General features: G+C 45.8%; 1 protein-coding gene across 16 annotated transcripts in view; it reads left to right on the forward strand.

Annotated features, from left to right (window-relative positions):
- The window catches only part of mical3a (microtubule associated monooxygenase, calponin and LIM domain containing 3a), a 94,772-nt gene that overhangs the window by 73,742 nt on the left and 3,630 nt on the right, over positions 1–17,400 (forward strand). For 8 of the 16 annotated variants that reach the window (XM_079253672.1, XM_079253664.1, XM_079253677.1 and 5 more), the window contains 11 exons: positions 1,516–1,590; positions 3,487–3,600; positions 3,693–3,760; positions 3,841–5,818; positions 5,898–5,995; positions 7,499–7,549; positions 8,136–8,243; positions 10,418–10,511; positions 12,042–12,092; positions 14,757–14,822; positions 17,021–17,120. In XM_079253672.1, the coding sequence (XP_079109798.1) occupies positions 1,516–1,590; positions 3,487–3,600; positions 3,693–3,760; positions 3,841–5,818; positions 5,898–5,995; positions 7,499–7,549; positions 8,136–8,243; positions 10,418–10,511; positions 12,042–12,092; positions 14,757–14,822; positions 17,021–17,120 (2,803 nt within the window). Of the gene's footprint in view, positions 1–1,515; positions 1,591–3,486; positions 3,601–3,692; positions 3,761–3,840; positions 5,819–5,897; positions 5,996–7,498; positions 7,550–8,135; positions 8,244–10,417; positions 10,512–12,041; positions 12,093–12,223; positions 14,823–17,020; positions 17,121–17,400 lie in introns of those variants that run through there. The other 8 variants (XM_079253678.1, XM_079253669.1, XM_079253670.1 and 5 more) reach the window with 6 other exon arrangements.

The raw sequence follows: 17,400 nt of genomic DNA on the forward strand, positions 1-17,400 counted from the left end.
CTTTCTCTCGTTCATGCGCCTACACTTTTATAATATATAATAACAAGAACATGAAGAAGTTCTGCAGAACTGGCACAGCCGTCACCGTCAAACTTTCACCAACAACACAGTGCAGACTTCCTGTCTGGCCTTTTCAAAATAAAAACCGTAGGCACGCCGCTTACTGAACACATGAACTATTTTACATTTACACCAGCATGGTGGTCCTTGAAACTGTGATGGCGTTGTCTGTTTCTGCAAGCTTAAATATTGCTCCACATAAACTACCAACAGCAAAGGACGACATTAAGGACAGTTTATTTTCCGCCACCTAACCAGATCATGTTGGAGGCATGTTTTATGTTCTGTGGTGGTGACGTGAGATGGAAGGTTGTTCTGATCGGATGGGATTAGGGGCGCTAGCGCCGCCTAAAGGTTATGAATGTGCTTAACATCGCAGTTATGCAGATACGTGTGGATGGATTTGTTTTTAAAAAATGAGGTCGTGTGGACTTTTTCTTTTCGATTTTTTTTTTTCTTTTACAGATAGTCGGTTTTATAAAAACCCGGCTACGTTTGGACAACGCCTCAATCATTTACAAGCCAGAATGGGGTCAGGCTCAGCATTTTGTGAACAGTTGCACGTGCAAATAGTCCAATTGTTTAAGAACGTTCATCACTGTGCAATTGCACAAATTTGGGGATTTTATCATCGACAGTTCATAATATCATCAAAATATTGAGGGAGTCGGAAGAAATCTGGAACATTCTGCAGGCATAAAATTGAAATTGAGTGAATATTTGCAATAAAACAAAGTTTTACAGTTTGAATATATTAAAAAATCTTTTCTTTGTATTGTATTATATGAATATGGGTTAAAAAGGTCGTTTTTACGTTTTCCACATGGTGCCAGCTTCATTGGAACTGGGTTGTACTTGCACTGTACTGTATAATATTCCACAGAAAGAGCCATCAAGGCTTGAAAACCCTTGATTTTTCTTGCCCTGATGGAATGTGTTGTTACTGTATTTGACTAACTCTTCAGTAGCACTTTTACCTGCACACAGCTACTGTTTAAAAGCTTGAAAGAATGAAATAATGGTCCTTCAGATATTATGTTTGTGCACTGGCCTTGACTTAAAAAGCTTTGCAAAGGTCTCCAGGAGAAATCAGACCCGCTCTAATCAGCTCTAGTGTCTGCATCCACATGCAATAAAAGCCTTTTAGCAGATGAGATGACTAAAGTTGCTACTTTATTTAAAAAGTGAATCAATTAATTGTAATTTTTCTCTTTTTTTTGTATGTTTAAGTGATAATAGTTATTTATATTGGTGCTTTTTTAACAGTTTTCATCTGCATTTTGGTTGCATTTTTTGTCCATTTGTAGATTTAAAAATGGAAATTGCATGTTTCTTTTCACTAATGCTGCTCATCATCATGCGGAGTGAGGGAATTGCAAGAAGTTCTCTCACTCTTATTGACTCAAGACAAGATTGCAAGGTTAGTTATATCTTTCCATTTTTATCTCACGCCAGAGCCCTGTGAAGACGAGGAGCTGGAAGCTGAAGCAGAGAGTCCAGATATGGAGCCGGGTATGGAGTTGGATCAGGGTAAGCCGTCCAAATAACCCAATTTTCTGATTTTTCTTCTCTTATAGGATGAAATTATTGGAGTAGCTGAGCTTCACACACCTTTCACTTTTACAATATATTTCTGTTTCAAAACATCTTAAAAAACTCTTCAAAAACTTTTTGGCATATTTGACACTTTTTTTTTCAAATCTAGGTTTTTCCATATGTTTTTTTTTTTTTGCTGATATTCAGTTTTTGTTTAGTTCCATGTGTAACGGAAAGACAGGGACTAAAAGGATACTGGAACCAGACCAGTTACATGAACAACTTTTACCCAGAAAGATGCAGCAAGTGGACTTTCCCAGATACGCTGGAGGACATGTAGCAGCACTAGCTTTACATTTTCAGCAGAAGTCCTCTTCCATCAGTTTCATCCTGCGGGGGCTTGACGGTACAGGACTGTCCTGTGTGAGGTCCAACCTCCATGCTCCCTCCACGCTGCGGTCCAAGATCCTGTCACCACCTTTTAACTGATGCAGAATATTCTCCCCAGTAGCAAGTCAGAGGGTTTAATAGCCTGTTGTGTGTAGAATTCATAATATGGTCGTCTTAAAGACCAAAGAAACACACTAAAAAAGGCTTAGTTTGTCCAAAATGCCAAACCAGCAAGTTTCACGCACACCCAGCAGAGCAGCAATGTGTGTGGACTGTGTGTGTGTCTTCGTTTAGTTTGTGCTTAAGTCCATAGGAGGTGTGTTTTTTTTTTTTTTTGTGTCTCCAGACTACGCCACCTAGAGGCACAGTCTGGAGGTACCGGTTTTTTCCCCTCGACCCTGATGATCCTAAAGTAGCTCTGGTCTTATCTGTTGTAAGACGGCGCCGGTAAAACTGGCTGCGTGGCCTGAGTTCAGTTCCGACATGTTTATCTGTTAAATGTCTGTCAAATCTTGGAGGAGCTGTCTTGAACTTTGAATTCCCCCTCAGGGATGAATAAATTATCTTTGATCTGATTTGATATGAAAGAGGCTTTAGACCTGATCAGGTAGATGTGATCAGACCAGTGTTCTGCAGTAGCAACGTTTCTTAGAGCAGGTTGTCTGAGTACGGTGATGAGCACATTTCATGCTATTACCAAAGCAGGTAAATAGTTGTTTTTCGTTGCGGGGGGGGCTGAAAAAAAAACAAAAAACAGAAAAAACCTTTAAGCTTGAGCTGATATTTTTGCTGCATTTCTTTTGTACTTTTTAAACGTTAAACCAGTGGATCAGACCCAATTACCTGCTGGAGCGAATGAGCAGAGTGGAGTAAAGAATTATTCTGATTGGTGTTATTATGTGGTGCCTGAGTGTGTAATGAATTATTTCTAGGTGCTTGTATATATGTAAATATATTTATTCCTCATGTTCTATTTGTTCATGACTTTGATTTTACGTAAATACTTTGTGGTATTTGTCAGCTTTTCTAACTAATAATCGTGGGAAGGAGGTTATTATTAGTGCTTAGTTCCTTTTAATGTTGTATAATGTTCCTGCATCGACATGTAAATGTTGACATTCAGGCTCAGAAATGAACACAAGTCTCGTACTCTTTGTCAAAAACTGCCATTGCCATTTTTAAGACGCTTCCTGCTGCAGCATCGGATAAGAAGATGAGCTGAAGTCCGTCTTGCAGGCTCGCTCAGGTGGTCCGCGTCAGAGAAGAGTCGGAGTTCAGCGCTCCACAAACTATTCTGGGGATTTTCACTTCTAGATACGAGAGAAGAATTGTTGCTTAATGGGATTTTAGCAATCAGATAATGAGTCTGTGTTGTTTCTGTTCTGTCCAAGAAGACACGTTTCAGCTCACGCTCCGGTTTTATCAAGATGAAATGATAAAATAACTCCTTTTCTCGCCTCTCTGCCATCATGTGACCCGCGCTGATACGTTTCATTCCAGATGACATCCCTTCTGACGCTGAAGCCGAGGCTCGGTTGCACCTGTCGGAGCCCAGAGAAGCTTCTCCTGAGGAGGACAAGGAGGGGGAAAGTCTGGGAATGGCCTCCAGCATTGGTACACGCCACAAACTAACCATTTAAACAGATTTTTAAAGGATATTTTACGTTAGTGAGACTTAACTCCTGTTGTTGTGTCTGTGGATGAAGAACCTTCCAGTATCTTCCTGGTGCAGAAGGAGGAGGATCTTCTCCCTTCACCAGATCCTGAACCAGAGGTGAAATAATTTCACACTTTCCACACTTAAAGTTTAGGATTTATTCTGAATAAATGTGAAACTTCTCTGTTTATTTTCAGGCGACTCCAGCGACGGCTCGCAGCTCTCGCTTTTTCACTGATCAGTTTCTCCCCGAAGCAGCGAAGCCGGACAAGCCGAGTGCGTCTCCTGCTGTCAGAAGCCCACTCAACCCGTCTCCTGCGTCCCCTGCTCCTTCTCCCCCCGTCAGCGTCCCCGCCTCGTCTCTTCCCGCCTCAGCCTCCACATCACCTGTTCCGTCTCCGGTGAAGCCAGCCGACGAGCCGCCTGTCAGAACTCCGCTCAAGTCGCCACTCAGCTCGCCCATCTGTTCCCAGCCCTCCTCCGTTCCCGGGTCCCGCAAACCGAAGTCTCCGGTCTACCCTCACCGCTCCATCTGTCCGCTCACAGGGAACCCTCTCTCCCCGATCTGCGCCCAGCCTCTGCCCTGCCAGGAGCCGTCGTCTCCCCTCACCTCCGATTCCCCCGTCAGGACTCAGCCCGTCCCCGCCGTCACCTCCACGCCCATGACCAAATCCGACGGGGACACGCCTGAGCTCTCCAAGTCCTCAGACTCCTCATCCGAGGAAAGCCAGTGTAAGAAGGCGGACATCATCGAGGAGTTCTGGTTGAAGAGCGCTGAGATCAGGAAGAGCCTCGGCTTGTCTCCTTTGGACCGCAGCAGCAAAATCTTAGAAAAGAGCGCCGTAAAAACGGAGGACGCCACCCCCGCTAAGACGCAGGCACCAGATGTGTCTGAGGAGCAGAAGCCCGCCTTGACCGGCCGCACCGTCATCCGTAGACTGAACATCACGCTTGAGGGTCAGGTCATCACGCCGGTTGTTCCCGCCGAGGCCAAGAGCAGCGGCTCCGACCGGAGGGAGCTCAGCAGCAGCTCCGGGTTGGGCTTGAACGGGAGCATGGCGACGAGCCAAACGGTGAACAGCGACAGCTATAACACATCTGACTCTACGATGCTCACCCCGCCCTCCAGCCCTCCCCCGCCCGTGCCTGTTAACCAGTCTCCGGCTGTGATCCGGCAGCAGCGGCACCAGGCGCCGTGGAGCAACGGGACCGAAAAGCCTCCAGTGGAACGCCCCAGAACCAAGACTCCGGTTCCATCACCCAGGACTCAGCTGAGCCCCATGTCTGCACCCAAACCCGCGCCAAGGAAGCTCCCCTCCCCTCAGGCGGCGCCGGAAACCCCCCCAGTGGTTGTAATGAGGGAGAAGAAGAAGCCTCGGCAGGAGGAGCTGAGGAAATCCTTCGTGGAGACGGTTGAGGAGATTCCGTTTGCAGACGACGTGGAGGAGACTTACGATGAGCGGACGCCTGAAACCAGCATGAATAAGTATTATACTCCACCCACAAGCAAGCCCAACAAGCCCCCCCTCCATCTGGCGCTGGCCATGGAAAACGGCAGACCCAACATCCCGGTGAAGCCGCTGGGTAAGAGCCAGAGGGCAACGCGCTTCTCTCCCGAGGCCAAGGAGATCGCAGAGGAGAGAATCAGGGCCAGAGAGAAGTCCATCAAGAGCCAGGCTCTGAAAGACGCCATGGCCAAGCAGCTGAACAAAATGAAGGAATCTGACGCCTCATCTAAAGCGGCCTGGAGCGTAACCCCGGATTCAGCCGGCAGAAGCAAAAAGTCCCAAGGCTCTCCGAAGTCATCTGCCGTCAAAGCTTTGGAGTCCAAGAGGGCAGAGACTGTGCCCGAGCGCTTCTTCAGCAGCAACAAAAGCCTGGACAGCTCCGTGGCGTCCTCCGACGGCTCCTCCACCAGCAAAAGCAAGAAGCGAAGCTCCCTCTTCTCGCCTCGGAAGAACAAGAAGGAGAAGAAAGCCAAGAACGACAGCAGCAGAAACTCAGGCGCTGAAGAGACGCCGCCCAAACACAAGTCGCTGTGGAAAGCCGTCTTCTCAGGGTACAAGAAGGACAAGAAGAAGAAGGACAACAAGTCATGCCCGAGCACGCCGTCGTCCAGCTCCACCACTCAGGACTCTGGGAAGAAGAGAACGTCTCCTGTTGGGAGATCTTCAGGTAAGAACACGCAGAAGCTTCTCTGAATGTTGGCACCGTAGAAACGTCATGACGTCCCGTCTCTGCTGGCTGTGTGCAGCCGAGCTGAAGCTGCAGAGAAACCTGAGCTTCTCCGAGGACTCCGACCTGTCCTGCGACGACGTCCTGGAGAGATCATCCCAGAAGTCAAAGGCCGAAGTGAGTAGACGTACATGGTGCTTCTCTGATTGGATCCTCGCAGCTCTTCAGAGTCGACTCGGCTCATTTTTCATGTTTTAGTTGCAAAACAGTCTCTTAACAATCCAAACAGGAGCCGCGACCGCTTGGATGAGAAGCCCTCGCCTCACATTCAGCCTCCATGTCTCCGTCTCGGTGCTGTTGATGAGTTTGAACTTTTATCACCAGCAGTCATGTTGGCTTGTTCAGATGGGATTATGGGGGATATTCTGGGCATAACCAGACCACAGACCCTGCTGTCCTGTGGCTCTTTTGTCATCAGAAGCACATAAACGCTGCGGGAATGACACGTTCGCAGACATGTCACCTCCATCAGACTCATCATTGCTCCTGTTTCTTTCCTTCCATGTAAATTCCTGCATCCTAGCTGCACACGGACATCTTTGACCTAGTGTCAGGCATACAGAAGGAAGCTTTAAAGGAGGAGAAACTGGAAAAGGAGAGAAGGAGGGAGTTAAAGGAGAGAAGGAGGGTGAAAGAGACACATAAAGAAAGGGAGCGGGAGAAGGAGGTTGACCGGGAGAAGGAGAAAGACGATGAGGAGGTATTGTGCAGCAGAGGCTTGAATGGTTTTGAATTTCAAGCGAACACATTTCTGAGCTGTTGAAGCAGTCCGATAAAAGTCAGCTGACTTCAGCTGCCTCTGGCTTCTGCAGCAAACCTCAGATTCATCTTCAGGTCATGTTTTTTTAAGCAGCATCAGAAGAAGAAATGTTTACATTTTATTTCCTCTGGAAATCTGAAAAACGTCTCATGCAGCTAAAGTCTCTGCAGAAACACAATCATGTTAGATGTGCATCGTGATGTTATTTATATAAAAAATGATTAATTACATTGTTGTGAGGGCGGATTCAGTCCACATGCGCTGCAGATGGATCACATCAGGACTTTGCAGACGTTTAAGGCCAAAAACCTCCCATTTTAAAATGCAAGCTCTTCTATGTGAATCCATTTGCATTCATTATGTTCTGAAATTCAAGATTATTCTCTCTGCTGCTCGGTCTCTCTGTGTGTGTGTGTGTGTGTGTTTCCTAGTGGATGAGATAGACACAGAAGAGTTCAGGACCGAAGGCATGAATCTGCTCTCTCCGTTTGGTTCCCCTCATCGTGACGACATGCATGAGGGCTAAATCGTTGTTCTCCTGCTTTGTGAATATCGATCAGATTTCTGACTCCAGGTTAAAGCTGCGTCATGCCTCACAGGCCTTGTGCGGTTTAATGAGAACTCGTGGGAATCCTGTTTTCTAGTGACTGTCATGTTGTAGTTTTTCTGTGAGTAGAAGACGTGTGTCCACGACGAGACGTAGAACGTGTCGCAGCTCCCCGTCACATCCATTTTGTCATGAGTTATTAACATTTCTTTGTTTTTGTTTGTTTTTACCAGCTGTTGTTGTTTTTTCTTTGGACCTGATCATTAACCCGTTTAATCATGTCATCCCTTTTTTATGTTCTGTCTTCCCCAAGTCTGTTTATGTCCCTCACGCGCTGGCGTTCAAGAGATCGTACGCCACAAAGGTAGTATTACATACGTTCCCGTTGGCACCCCTCCCCTCTCCTCCCCCACCCTGTCTTCCTGCACATGTGCCGTAACACCTGGCCACAGACTAATCACCGCCCTCCCTCGTCTCCGGATGCATGCGATGGTCGGACCCGCTGGCTCACCCACTGCTGGATCAACTTGACTTTTCTGACAGCGCTGTGATCCCTCTGCATCTCTCTGTACCGCGGGCTGTTCCTTTCTGACTGCTGCAACGTTAATCTGACTCTGTGGCACGGATTTCCTCCAGTCTTTTTCTCTGCGTTTTCCTGTTTTCTCCAGCTTCTCCCGTCCTTACAACCATTCAGGGGAAACATCTGTTTATTCATGGCCAGCTATGTGATGTGTTTTAGTAATGTTAAGGAAGATTCCAGCCCCATAGAAAGTCCTGTAGAGGTGTAAAAGGACCAGATATTTCTGTTTAGACCACAGTGCTGGCTGCTTGTCCAGCTTCCCCTCCTCTCCTGTAGACTTCCTGACCCGCCAGGACCCCGTGGAGCCAGCCTCCAGTGTTAGCAGCTTCTGGACGAGGCTGTCTGACTCCTGTTTTTGTTGCTCTACCAGAAAACCTACACGGAGGAGGAGCTGAACGCCAAGCTGACGCGCAGAGTCCAGAAAGCTGCACGACGACAAGCCAAGCAGGAGGAGCTGAAGAGACTGCACAGAGCCCAGGTGTGTCACGTTGTCAAGTGTGTCATTACTGCTGTGTCTGTCCGTCTCGTTTGACTCCAAATGCAGCCGTTGGTGAGGAAACCGGTGTAAGTCTGCAGTCCGGCTCCCAGGCCACTGACTCAGCACTAAGCTGTCCCTTCTCCTGGAGCGGCTGCTTTGCTTCCCTGTTTCTGTGCAGCAGAGATAAACTTCAGCTCTCGAGTTGCAGCAGACTCTAGAAGTTTTCCAGAGAAGCTGCTTCTGCTCATGTTTCCGTTGCTAAACCTTTTATCAGGGTTTGCACATGCAGTGGTTAATATTCGTAGGTTGATCAGGTGTTTCTCTCATGTCATCCACTCCTCGATAAGACCACGCTGTGTATTCCAATAAACACACACACACACACGTCTCATTTCAGTATCGAAGCGGTTTCTATCTATGCGCTGAGGTAAGGTGTCGGTTTAAGAGTCAGCTGTTTATAAATTTGCTCATTTTACTGCGTCAGCGTTTGGATTTTCGCTCCTCAAAGTCGCCGCTTGATTTTCCTGGCTGAAAACCCGTCGTGCATGTGAAGCGAACACGTTGGATGTGTGCAAAGCAGGAAGACTCTGCATGACAGATGCTGCAGTCACAGATATCTGGATTATTGCCTAAGAAATTATTACAATTTTTCTGTTATCTAGATTATTATTGATCATTTTCCAGCCTTTAAAATGAGTCAAGTCACACGAATCTGTGGAAGCGATGCCTTTTCTTTTACATTAAAGTCCTTTTTGATGGATACTGTTGAGGTTTTTAAAAGTCGGCTCAAGACCCATCTTTTTAATTAAGCTTTTATTTAGTTCTAGTTTTAGACTTTTCTTTTATGATTGTCATTTAAATTATTTACTTTTATTTTTTAGCGTGCCAATGTGAATCCCTAAGATTGTTTTGAGTGTTTTATGGGTTTTATCCATATGTGTGAAAAGTCAGAATATGTGTTAGACTTTGGGTGAATTCTATATTTTTGTGTGAAGGCAAGTTTTTAACCTTGTTTTATTCTTGCTTTTTATTTTGTAAAGCACTTTGTGCTACTTTTGCATGAAAAGTGCTATAGAAATAAACTTTGATTTTTTTTAAAAACCCGATTTGGCATCATCTCAGCCACAAAAGCTGATTTTGGGCATGGAGATAATTTGCCACTGTGAACCAAATCCACCACAATCCTCCTCATTTCTGAGGATTCTGACAGTTTTCCAGCTTTTTCTGCGTTTTGAGGATTTCTGCAGGAGGAAACAGCTGATAACGTTGTTCCTGTTCTGTGCATCACTTCAGCTGTGACTCAGATATGATCTTTTATGGAAAATGACAACATTTAGGAATCTTTAAGATCAATTAATTGTTTCTTACCACGTTAATTACCACGTTAGTTGGGACACATGCCATATTAAAATCTCCATTTGGCCGTGAAGGAGCCTTGTTACGGCTGTGACCTTCATCCTCATTTATTCATTAAGATCCTGCCAGTTTTCCAGCTGCACGACGACCCGCCTGATAACACAATGAATAACTGACTCGTCACGTCGGGACGAAGGTTATGAACACTAACCTGCGTTATCTTTGGGGGGAGGGGGTTTGAGAACCGCTGTTACAGTTAATAACCAGGAAAGAAAGAAAGGGTTGGATGCTGCAGTGGATCACCAGCCTGTGAGCACATCTTTCATTCAGTCGGTGCAAAACCCTTCATGGATTTTTAGCTTTCAGACCTGCATGAGGTCCAAACACGGCCATAAAACCGGAGCTTAACGGTGGGTTAGAGTCTGAGCGCAGGTCGCCTGTCAAGGTCACTGATCCGCGATGTATCTTGTTTATCATGTTACCTGTTCCTCCGTTTCTCTCTCCCATCTTTCCTCCTTTTCACCATTTTTTCCCCATTCTGACTGAAGATAAAGCAGACGATGCAACAAAGATGGAAGGCGCTCCATCTTACCCCTTTATATTTTCTATCGCGAGCCACACGGCGATGGCGATCCTGCAAGGAAGCAATGAAGTGATCAGACTTATTTCCATCAATACGACTGTTATCATCAGCTCTTCTGCTGTTTGGTTGGTTTTTATTTCACTGAGAGTGAACTGCAGTTTTAGTGGAGCTTCAGCTGCAAAGTGAAGCACAGTTTCATGACAAGCTTCTTATCTGTGACTGCTTGTCTGTTCAGATCATCCAGAGACAGCTGGAGCAGGTGGAGGAGAAGCAGCGGCAGCTGGAGGAGCGCGGCGTTGCCGTGGAGAAAGCGCTGAGAGGAGAAGCAGGTAACAGCCCGTCACTCAGCTCTTCACGCGTTGCTTTTTCTCTCTTAAATAACGGCGGCCGCCCCGGACGTCTGAAATGTACCGTTTCTTTCCGAGGATTTCATATCTACGGCTATTAAATCTTACTTTCATGTCAGCTGCTCAGCAGCTTCTCTGAAAGCATATTTTTATAATCTTTTATCATGAGTTTAGGCTTTTCTAGAGCTCCAGAGGCAATAGTACTAATATTCATAATTAGGATTATGTAATGCAGAAATGCGTCCCTGTGCAGCGATTCAAAGTGGGCTGAAATCCCGTCTACGCTCAGTTTTACCAAAGTACACTCCGCTCATAAATCTGCTTGCAGAAAAACACAATGTGTCTCCGAGGTAATGCATCTAAAGTGTTTGTTGACAAGGGACTATCACAGAGAATATTTCCAAAAATACATCATGCGTTAGAAAGCAGCACGGTTCTTCTTCTGGAGGAGTTTTACAAGCATGCAGCAGTAATAACACATTTATGTCAGGCAGTTTGTATGAAGACAGAGTTAAAAAAAAAAAAAAAGATAATAGTTACAGTTTCTTCCATCCTAATTTAATTTATGTTAACAGAATTAAATAAAGTCAAATGCATGCCTGTAACTTTAATTTGTCCATTTTTTTTGTCACCAACTACAAGAATTTCTTTATAATCAACTGCTTGAGTATGTTTTAACTTGTTTGCCACTCTACTCTCTTAAAGGATTGTATAAAGGTACTTATACATTACCCAAACAGCACAAAAGAAGATCAGGTATTAGATTTCCTGCAGTTTTATTATTATTATTATTATTATTATTTAAATATTGTCATGTAGGCTCCATCTGTGGTGACACACTGCAACAATTCTCCATCTCCGAACCTGTTTGCTCATCACACGTCTGCCACCGCCGGTTCCGAGCTGCATGCCATCAGGAGAATGTGTGTCCCAGCATAGATTTGTGTTTGCTCATTCTGGATGTGTTTTGTCGCCTTTGCTGCCTCTCAATGAGGAGAGTTTCTGTACTCTGATCCATACTCGGATCGTGGTAAAATGCAATCAAAATTTTCAGCTTTCCAGACAGTTTATTGGAATTTACACAAACAACTTGTCTTTTAGCTGGAAATGCACAACGAAGCCGTTTCCAACTCTTAAAAAAAATCTCTGAACAGGCTAAGACTGTGTGGAAACGACTAGAGAATTAGTTGTGGAACCAGACGCACAGCAACGCTGTTAAAGCAGTTCCTTCTGCCACGTGCACACAAAACAACGTGCTCCAGTAAGCAACCAAACAGCAAATCTATGACGCCGTCTTATTATTTGTAAAAATGCGGTGAAGTGAAGGTGCGTGTGTTGCAGTGCACGCTGTGGTGAGTACTGGCCGACTCTCTTTGTTCTGAGTGTTGCTACGGTGTCTCTGTACGTTGTGGAAGATCATGCATGACCTGCTGTGCGTGTGTGTGCCTTTGTGTGCCCAGTTTGGGGCCGTGTTGAATAACTCCTATCTCTAATATATCCCTGTCATTGTAGACTATTGGGGAGATTCTAATTACAGTGAAATCCTGGACTTGCACCTGAGCGGTATGTATTTCAAATCTGTCGCTTTGAAACTAATCTGATGGCTAACCCAGTCTGTCCCCCCTCCCTCCACCCACAACTACTTGAGCTTTGTACCCCTTCTTATCTACCTTTACCGGCTGGTTGGCGTTTAGGCCCTGCTCCCTAACCTCCCTCCTCCGTTCTCCTCCCACCTTCCTCGCTGAGACTCTTCACATCAAACGGCCTTCTGCTGTCCTCCAACCACCATCTTTGATCTCGGTGAACTTCTGATAAACGGCTGATTTAATGAGTAACGTGCATGTGACTTGTTGCTGCAGGGGAGAAACGCTTCACACATTACTGCAAAACAACAGCAGCTGCACCAACACTTATAAATAGATTTTCTTAAATACCCTTAGTTTATTTAAATGTTCATGAGACGTAGCAGAAAAATGTAGAAGAGTCTGGATTTCAATTAGCTTTTCCACCAAAGAGCCACTCAGATTCAGACCTTCTGTCCACATTTCCATAATCCCAGTACTTTTAGACTTAACCCAGCGGTCCGTGCAGCTGCACAGGGTAAACATCACAAAGCCCGCTTCGCTTTAAACTACTGCAAATAAATAAATATTCCTGCTTTGGCTCCACTCAGGGCTCTGCCTTCTAGCTGCTGGGGTGTTTTCTGGGTCAGTAATCGCACAGACAAGATTAGAAAAGCCAAAAAAATGCGCAGACAAATTGCTGTTATTGATCTTTTCCTGTTAGGCTCTGGATTTGTCAGTGATGAGAAGGAAAACATCTTTCACAGAAAATAGTGCAATGCCTCTAAAGTCGATGTAATACTGTGTGATTTGGTCAATTAGTTGTAAAAAAAAAAAAAAAAAAAGTCCTTTTTTATTACTTTAATCTCATGTTCAACTCTGAATTTGCACATTTAGGCTGAAATATTTCCATCTTGTGCATACACACACACACACACACACACACACACAACCCAGCCCTCCTACCTGCACACACACTCTTATGCAACCTCGCTGGACTGACTCATGCTGAACTGGCCTGGCTCGTAGCTTTCCTCCAGTGCTGCTGTAGTTCTGCCTCGTAGTCCCAACACTGCCTTTCTCATACCTGCTCAGTTGCATAACTCCTGGAGTGTGTACATGTGTGTCTAACGTGCGTCTGTATGATCTAACGGGCCTTGTTGCAACCTTTAAACCGTAGCTGTGGCGGGTAAAGGATAACGGGGTGTGTTGTGTCTGCGTGAGGTGTCATGTGGTGTCTGTTTTCTGGGAGAGGAATGCATCTCTTTCTCCTCGTGACTGCTCGAGTCCTGCAGGATTTTGTTGGAAGGCAGTGCTTGTGCAGTCGCTCAGCAGGAGGGGGAAGACGGTTGCATTTCCTCATGCTGGGAAGGATCTCTGCTTGTCGGTGGGTTGACATCCTGCTGCTTGTTGCCATTCATGAGAGAAGAGAATGTGGAGAGCCTTGACATGAAGATCACTGCTCTTCACCAGCAGCTGTACAGGAGTACGATGCTGCATGAGCTCAAAAGCAACCTGATTTTTTTTTTTTTATCATTCTGAGCTGATGCAGCTGGTGAAACATGCGCTGAACGGGTCCGGTGTTGCGTTCTGGCCGTGTCACCCTGCTTGGTTAACATCTTTTCCAGCTGTGTGGCTGCTTCGTCGGGGAACATTTTCTCATTTAGACAGCTTCTTTGATGGAGTTTTCCAAGGAACTTAAATCTCCAAATTAATTATTCCGGAAGAGTTGAGGATTTATTAAAGATCATACAAAATATTTCCTTTGTTTTCCCTTTTCTCTGTGGTAGTCCCTCGTCGTCGTCGTTGTTCTCCAGCAGTGTCTTCACCCTCCAGCCTGAAAACAGTCATTTTCCTCCTCATGTCACCCAAACCCCTTCTAGATATGTGTTCCTGTCAAACGTCTATAATCCGCACGTCTTCCAGAAGCGCCTCTCCTTTTACACTTATCTGTGCTACACATATTTTACATTCTTACTTTTGGGTTTATTAGGAGTCTTTGCTATTTATAATCTCTCACTGCTTTAGAAAATGTTTTCAGTGAATGCAAATTATATATTAAAAAAAAAAATCTCCAATTTGCACTTCAAAAGTAGAGAAACTTCAAAAGTGGCCACACAAATTAAGCCGGGTGGTCTCAACATGTTGGAGTGGTGTTTACACTCTTACAGCACACGGCCAATTATCTGAGTGTGCATCAGCGAGATGGATGTCTTGCTGATCAGTAAATAGCTTCGATAATGGAGTTAAATAACTTGATGTGCTTTGATAAACACCGTCCACATGTTCAGGCTGGTCCGCTCCTAACGGCAGAAATAGCTGCAACCAAATGGAAAGATTATCTGCACAAGTCCGGATGGAAGATCAAACGAGAGGATTATTTACTGCTTTGTTGTTTTCACTTGTTTCCTTTCTGTGTTTTTACGTCTTGTTGGCTTCTCCCACCACCCAGCCGAGCTCTCCCAGCGCCTCCTCTCTTTAGAGTCAGGGACATCGCTCCTCTCCCCGTCATGGTGCTCATGTCTTTTGTTGACTTGATATTTTCCTCTGTACCACACCCTTCTTTCCCCTTCTTTGTACCTCTGTGGTGTCTCTGTTCTTTCTCCTCCACCTGTGTCACTCCCTCGCATTGCTCCCCCGCCTCCCCCCTTCTGTCTTGTGGAAGTTGAGCCCTTTGTGGGGACGCCTCGCCGAAGACCGCTCTCCCTGTGCCCCTGCTGTTCCCCTGAAGGTAACATAACCTCGCCACGGCAGGTTACCTGGCAGTCGTATGGACCTCCAGAGCTGGGCTTCCTCCCTTCGCCTGTTACCCGTCTACCTAACACTCCGTCCTGACTCTGTTTGTGATATCGGGCTCAGTAGATTTCCCCAGAAATTTCCCAGAAACTCTGAACTATGACTGAAATAAACAATGTAAGTTCACTAAAAACTAGACAAAAATTCTGGCTAATTAATGACAGATTGCAGAGAAGCCTGACCACAGTTTTTACTCTGAACTGCAGCAGGTTGATGTTCCTGCTGCTCCCCAGCTGAACAGGATCTATTTCTACATCTACCTCTGTAGGTTGAAAATTAGCTGGCAAGCTATGCTAATGTTTGCAGCTTATTTTGTGCACGTATGGCAGATATGGATGGACTTCCTTCGTGGTTCATATCTTTATAGACAGCATATGTGATTAATGTCATTTAAGCAGGAAGAAAAATCAGAAACGTGGACGAGCTGCGATTTATACAGCGAGGTTGTCAGTGGTTGCCTAGCAACACAAACTGAACTCCACTGTTTGGGATAGAAGTTTAGGAGACGTCTCGGCTGTAACTGTACATAGCTGCAGACTCATGAAGGGGAAACTACTCGGCCATGTCTTTAATCAACAGCATGCGTTTGTTTTCTGTTTGGCTAAAATCGCCCATAAAACTGAATATTTGAACCATTTGCAGAGTTTTTTAGGGGGGATTTTTTTCCCCTCTACCCCCCTGAAAAAACGTTAAGTGTCATGCAGAAGTATGCTGATGATAAAAACTGAGCGATCAAAGAAGTCTCTACCTAACAAGCAACTTTCCGCGGTGAGAAACTTGCATGGTGTGACCAAATGAAGTCTTTAAAACGGACGGATCATGCGGTTTGTGTTTGTTCCAACAGCTCAGTGGAAACTGCCTGATTTTTACACCCCTGTTAAAAAAAAACACCTTTGTTTGGTGTGCAATCTGTTGCTGTTTCTGCCCCGATTTGCTTTTGTGTTCAGAGCCTTGGGCTGAGAGTTGGTGGCGGTGGAACCGGCCGAAGCGGGAGGGAGAAAAGCAGATTAGGCCTGGAATATCATGTTTCTGTGTGTTGTGCTGCTCTGCAGCTCTTCTCCAGCTCTGTCTCTGTCCTCTCTCTGTCAATTAGCAAAAGCCGTTCCTGGAGACCACAGCCGTGCGATTTATGTGTGTACAATGTTTTTCCTTTTCATTGTGCAAGAGCCTCCTCTTCCCCAGCTAAGTACGTCACGCCGCATCAACGTTTGCCTCCTGGTTTTTCATTGAAAGCGCTTGGCTCCGCCTGCTGCAGTCAGATAAATGGAAGGGTTCCTGCTCTCTGAGCATGCTGCACACACTGGGCTTCTCTGCAGGAGAAGCAGGGAGCCGTTCACACTGCAGTGCATGACACTAGACGACCATCTCCAGACTAAAGAAGGGAGTTTGAACTTCACCATTGCTCTCTGTTATGTCATCCCATGATCATTTGGACTTGTGATGGAATATGTCTGGAGAGCAGCATAATTTCTGCTTGTTTTCCTCCCTGCACACGGCTCAGCATCTAAAAGGCCTGACGGATGTTGGCGGGTCAGTGTGTGAGCATTGGATAGGGAATTATTTCTCTGAAATAAGTTGCTGATGGATTAGTCTGCTTGTCTTTTCTTTTTATTTGCTGATGGCCATGTGGACGCAGATAATAATAAATGATAGGTGATTTCTGGGAGGGGCTTAAGCTTCCCTGCGACTCTTGATTGGACCAAGCGGTGTAGAAAATGACGATCCGTGATAGGAGGAGGTAGTCGCTCCCAGTGAGCGGCTACGTCCAACACGCACCGGCCAAGCTGGGTAACACAAACTCCTGACTTTTCAGCGACAGGTATCGTTTGTTTGTTTGTTTGTTTGTGTGTATGTGGGTTATGTGTGTGTCTGTACATGTGCACTCGCTTGAATTTAAAACCCCGAGCGCCACGCCACCCTCTGCGTGCCATCTTCGAAGGATGGCACGAGTGACCGTGTTGGTGTCGAGTCCATTCTTCCACCCCACCACCCCTCAGCAAGGACACCCTGGCTTGGCTGTCATTGTGCCCGTGTCGGTCCTCACCGCGTCTGTGTGACATCACCGCCGCCTGACAGCGGTCAGGGTTCTCACTCACACTCTGGGTGCCCCTCCCCCCCCCTCCTCTCCTCCAGGTATGGGCAAGAAGGACGACCCCAAACTGATGCAAGAGTGGTTCAAGCTGGTGCAGGAGAAGAACGCCCTGGTCCGCTACGAGTCAGAACTCATGATATTGTAAGTACATCCCTGGATAGGATACAACCGGCAACTGCTGCTGTTCATTCAGCAGTGGTTGCTATGGCAACTGGTCTAAGAGCTTATCCTTATGTGCATGAACTTGCATCTGTTACCTTTATTTATTTAGATTTTTTAAAAACCTTTGAGAATGAGCTGCAGTTTCTGCTGTTTAACTCTCATTAAATGCAAAGTTTCAGCGCTTTACATGGTCAAAACTAATTTGACCCTCACAGACCACCATAGCAGGGGGAACGGCTTACTGCTGTTCAGTGTTTTT

This window comes from Telmatherina bonti, assembly GCF_933228915.1.
Source record: "Telmatherina bonti genome assembly, chromosome: 2".
Lineage (NCBI taxonomy): Eukaryota > Metazoa > Chordata > Actinopteri > Atheriniformes > Telmatherinidae > Telmatherina > Telmatherina bonti.